The following is a 5,309-nucleotide window of genomic DNA, read 5'->3' as shown; positions in this document are numbered from 1 at the left end:
TCTTTTTTGTTGGAAAAGAGATGTCCCTGGTGTGGTACCATGATAAGGAAACCAGGATCTGATTAAGGAATCCTAGAGAAATCGAGGGACACTCTCGAAAATCCGCATAACTTTTTACTGGATGTACCGATTTTGATGATTTTTAATTTAATCGAAAGCCGATGTTTATCACGTGGTCTCATTTGAATTTCATCGAGATCTAATTCCAACTTTTGGAGTAATCTTTGATAATGCCTATTTACTTGACAATTTTTTCGTTTACCTACGTCGCATTACTTATCGATGTAATTAAAGTCAGTTTTTTTCGTTTGCCAACAAACACAATTATTATTTTAAAAACGATACAAAGACTGCTGTTTAACGACTGAAAAATAGATGCTTTAAAAAAAATGGCATGCCACAGCGTTTCGCTCCAAAGCAATGTAAGCATAAATGCATTGTTTTTGTCAAAATAACTGTAAAAAGCAAAGATCTAAGACCATACAGCCTTATTTCATGTTATGTTTTTTACTGAAATATATTGAATTTTTACTTATTTACTGTCATATACGAAAAATATTTAATATTTCAGTTCATTTTTAATAATTGTTACTGAATATATGACAGTAGACAAGTAAAAATAAAAATATATTGAATTGAAAAACATGACATGAATTAAATTAAAAAAAAATAACCTAACCATCTAAGCTGAAAATTAGACCGTTTATAGGCATAATTACAAAAAAATCCTAATCCCTATCTAACTTCAAAATAAGACCATTTATAGACATAATTTCGTTACAAAAAATAATAATAATTTCGTTACAAAAAAAAATGTAACCTAACCACCTTTGAGGTTAGAATAATGCTTGGCTTCGGCGCTGCGGACAGAGCAGCCCTTCCACAATAATTTTTGTCGAAACCGCACTTGGCCGGTTTTTTTTATATATATTTTTTTTGCAATAAGAAGCGGATCTATTTCAAAAAAGATATATTTCAAAACATTTTCAGTATATACAATTTTGTTACTAAGAAAATATGAAAAGAACAATAAGTAACAATATTTTAATAAATAAAGGAGATAGATACGGCCGTTTGGCATGAAGTCTGGAGCAGAAAAGTCGTCGGTAAAACGAGTTCAGTTAAATTGTATTTTTACTAGGGGGCTGTTGTAATTTCTATCATTCTATGTGTATTTTGGAGTGCTGAATCTGAATCTGAGATTTACGGAAAAAATTTCGTGCCGTAACATTAAAAAAATCACAAAATATCTGCTTTTTCCGGTTTTTGCCTAAAACTCGATTGCAAAATTCCTCTTCTAATCTCAAAACTTTAACCATGGATATCTCCATAATATCTCCATAACCATTGGTTTCCGAATGATGGCAGTGTTACCTAGTGTAGCTCCCTCTCGACCCTCTGCCGTCCACCCTCCAAAACCCCATAATTCGATGGTTCTTAATCTAAAGCATAGCCTAAATTTCACCTAGTTTACTGCACAAATAATTAAAAAGGAAAAAAAGAATCGAAATTATTAAAATTCAAAGTCGAAATAGTAAAACTAACAAAAGAATATTACAAATTATAATATACAAAAATTATATGAGCCGTTGCCTTTTTAAAGGCTGAAGTTTTTCGGCATCGTGCTAAATTTATGTTGTCTGTTGTTTTGTTAATGTTTCTTGTTGTTTGTTTAATCTCACAATCTATTTTGCAATCCTCATCTCTCTTTGAGAAATGACACCATCTCTTTCAATTTCCCCATCGCCACCGAAGAAGAACTATAGAATTAAGAAGAAACATTTTACTTTTATTTTTATCCATTTAAAAATCATAATAAAAAATGTGTACCCGAATAATTATTTTCTTTATGCCTCGAATAGAACTTGAAATAAATATTTTTATGATAATAAGCTTCGTTCTTGTCTGGTCTTCATATGGTTTTTCTTTTGTAAAAATAAAATAATAAATTGTAATATAATATATTTGTAAGTATGACGCACACAATTCTTTTTTCTATGAAAAAAAAATTAAGCAAGAAATAATTTCAATTAGGCGTAACATGTCGGTAATTCAGTACAAACAGACAAAAGTTTCTATGAGCGTATCCGTAACGTGCGTAACGATTGTAAAACATATATAAGTACAAGTGTAAATAATGGAGGATATAGTGGACTAAAGTTACTTAGTAAGGACTCTCCACATTAAAATGTTAGCTACAACGAATACAACACTTAAAGTGAGCCTAGAATCTCTGCCCAAAGAATTACAGGGTTTTACAAAGAGAATCATAGAAAGAACAAATTATAAAAAATATGACATAGAAGTGAAATATTTCGATACACGTGGAAATAATTTTTTAGCCGAACCTTATGAAATCGATATTACTGGTGAAGTAGCTGAGGGTGAGAAAAAAACAAATATTTTTGTTAAATGGCAGATTCCACAGCAGAATTTCAAGCTATTACCAATTGAAAACGTATATTCGAATGAAGTGTTTATTTATAAGGATCTATCCCACATATTTACCACTTTACAAGATGAAGCAATTATTCCACAAAAAGATCGCTACAAAATCGCAAAATCTTACGAAGAAACAGATAATACTGTTATTATACTAGAGAATTTATCAAAAAAGGGTTTCAGGACATACGCAAAGGCAGAAGTTATATCAATTAAATATGCACAATTAGCAATAAAAGAAATGGCAAAGTTTCACGCTCTTACGTTTGTTATTGAAGAAAAACTGCCGGAATACTATAATAATAAAATAAAAGTGATAAAAAGTCCTTTTATTTTCAATGACGACTGGGCAGGACTTATGCGAAATATTTGTGCGCATGTAGCGAGTCTGTACGACAATGACGTGAAAGAGAGAGTTAAGAATTTCTCTTCAACTCTAATAGAAAAACTACCAAAGTACTATAATAGCCAAAATAGCGTGAAATGTACTTTGAATCATGGAGACTATAAAAAAAATAACTTGTTGGTACGCATGCAAGTGAGTAATTCATTTTTGTTTTTAAAAATAATAAACATAATAGGTAAGTAAGTACACTACGGAAAAATTGTCATAAAATCTCATAAAATATTTATATGCGTAGTGTATTTACATCTTATTATGTAATACGTTCTGTAATTTTTGTACAGTTAATATTGTTTATAATGTATGCATGTATGTGTGTATATTTGGTTTCCTTCCTGTTTTTTTTCATTTTATTTCTGTACACCCTTTCCGCTTTTTTCACATTATCTCCTCCAAGCTGGTTGTCTGGAAGAGATCGTTGTTTAGCGACAAGACCGCCTGTTGTACATTTATTTTTGTGAATTTTTTTATAAATTATAAACTTCTTTTTATGTGTACAATAAAGAGTAAATTAAATTCATACATGAACAAATGCAGACCAAATTCTAATAGATCTCATAACTCTGTATTTTTTTTTATGTCGCTAGGTCGACAAGCGTACGGCTCACCTGATGGTAAGCGATTACCGTAGCTTATAGACACCTGCAACACCAGAAGCATCGCAAGCGCGTTGCCGACCCAATCCCCAATCCCCCCAGGAGCTTTGGTCACCTTACTCACCAACAGGAACACAATACTGCTTGAAAACAGTATTATTTTGCTGTGATCTTCTGTAAGGTCGAGGTACTACCCCAGTCGGGCTGCTCCATATTTTGAGCAGGAAATTCCTGCTGTGCCCTACCTCAGTTAGAATAAGATAAGAATTTGGACTGCATTTGACCATGTTTTATAAGAGATTTTTTTCCATAGGGTAGTTGAAATATCACTACATAGTATAAAACAAAGTCGCTTCCCGCTGTCTGTATGCTTATATCTTTAAAAGTACGCAACGGATTTTGATGCGGTTTCATTAGTAAATAGAGTGATCGCAGAGGAAGATTTATATTTATAATTAGCTGTTCTCGCGACTCCTTCCGTGTGAAATTTAACAAAAAGTTATTTTTCAGTTCGCAGAGTTATAAAATCTAAGTTACTCCTTATTATATCAGCTATCTGCCAGTGGAAGTCCTGTGAAAATCGGTCCAGTCATTTCAGAGATTTGCCGGAACAAACACACAGACAGACTAAAATTGTAAAAAATGTTATTTTGATATATGTGCCGTATATACATCATACAAGCATTAATATGCATTAAGTAAAAAATGGTTATTTTATTATTACAAACAGACACTCTAATTTTATTTATTTTTATAGATGTATAGATGCATAATATAGTAGAGGAACACTGATAGTTTTTGCATCCGTGCGACGACGGGGCGGGTCGCTAGATAAATATAAAATATAATCTAGCATATAGAATATTGAATACAGTCTCAATCTTTATTACGGAATAGTTTATTTTAAGCCGATGCCGTATAGAAAAAAGTTAGCTTTGGGCTGAATGGAAATATCGAATATATATATTATATTAGTAAATTTTGTATGTTTCGAAAGAAACCTCGTGTCAGAATTTCTTGATATATATTTAATTCGCAATTAAATAATATAATGTTTAAAATCCTGAATAGGCACTGCGCGTCTAGAAGCCATACATAATTTTAGGATTACAGTTAGACAATCGATGATTCCCTTCTATTTATATTTACTAGAAATGAGAAAATTAAGAAATAAACTCCAAAATTATTTTTATAATCTAGTTTCAACTTTCAGGATGGAGAAGTGGTGGAAATTGTACCAGTTGACTATCAACTGATTCATTACGGAAGTCCGATCATGGATTTCTTATCTTTCATATTCACTTCTACAGACAGAGAATTCAGGAAAAAACATTTGACTGAGCTCAAGGAGTTGTACTTCGAGACGTTGTCGAGTTTTCTAAAGTACTTTAGCATGGACGTGGAGGCTGTGTATCCGAGGAAGGAGTTCGAGAAGGTATATACTGAGTGGCTGGACTTCGGTCTAATGATGACGCTGTACTCTTCTTTTGTTATGTTCGCACCAGACACTAAAATGGAACTTGCAGGAGTAAATTTTTCTGATTTACCTTTCTGTCCTGATAAAAAGTATGATTATTTATATCGCGGTCTTATAGATGACTTTATAGAATGGGGCTACTTGTAAAACGTTATTTGAGTAAATAGTCTTTTGGAATTTGTTAACATATCTATTGTTATTGGAACGAAGTTCCTTACGGCAGTCTAGACATTTGGCTGGGTGACCGAACTGAGAAAAATGTGATACTAAAACCGTAAGAAAAATATATCACGTGACGTATCAAGTGACGTAATACGAGTATCAGTCACACGACTGTATAATATGACTTTTGTAAAACTAAAATATTACTAGTAAACTTTTTTTTTCTAAT

At 32.0% G+C, this 5,309-nt stretch overlaps 1 protein-coding gene across 1 annotated transcript; it reads left to right on the top strand.

The window, feature by feature from the left end:
• Positions 1-2,188: 2,188 nt before the first annotated feature.
• LOC123659444 lies at positions 2,189-5,065 on the top strand. The gene is made up of 2 exons (XM_045594659.1): positions 2,189-2,980; positions 4,655-5,065. Exons 1-2 carry the CDS (start codon positions 2,189-2,191, stop codon positions 5,063-5,065), a joined length of 1,203 nt encoding a protein of 400 aa, XP_045450615.1.
• Positions 5,066-5,309: the final 244 nt, after the last annotated feature.

Source organism: Melitaea cinxia, chromosome 14 (genome assembly GCF_905220565.1).
Source record: "Melitaea cinxia chromosome 14, ilMelCinx1.1, whole genome shotgun sequence".
NCBI classification, from domain to species: Eukaryota; Metazoa; Arthropoda; class Insecta; order Lepidoptera; family Nymphalidae; genus Melitaea; species Melitaea cinxia.
The sequence above is the reverse complement of the archived record's forward strand: the minus strand, read 5'-3'. Positions and strand labels throughout refer to the sequence as shown.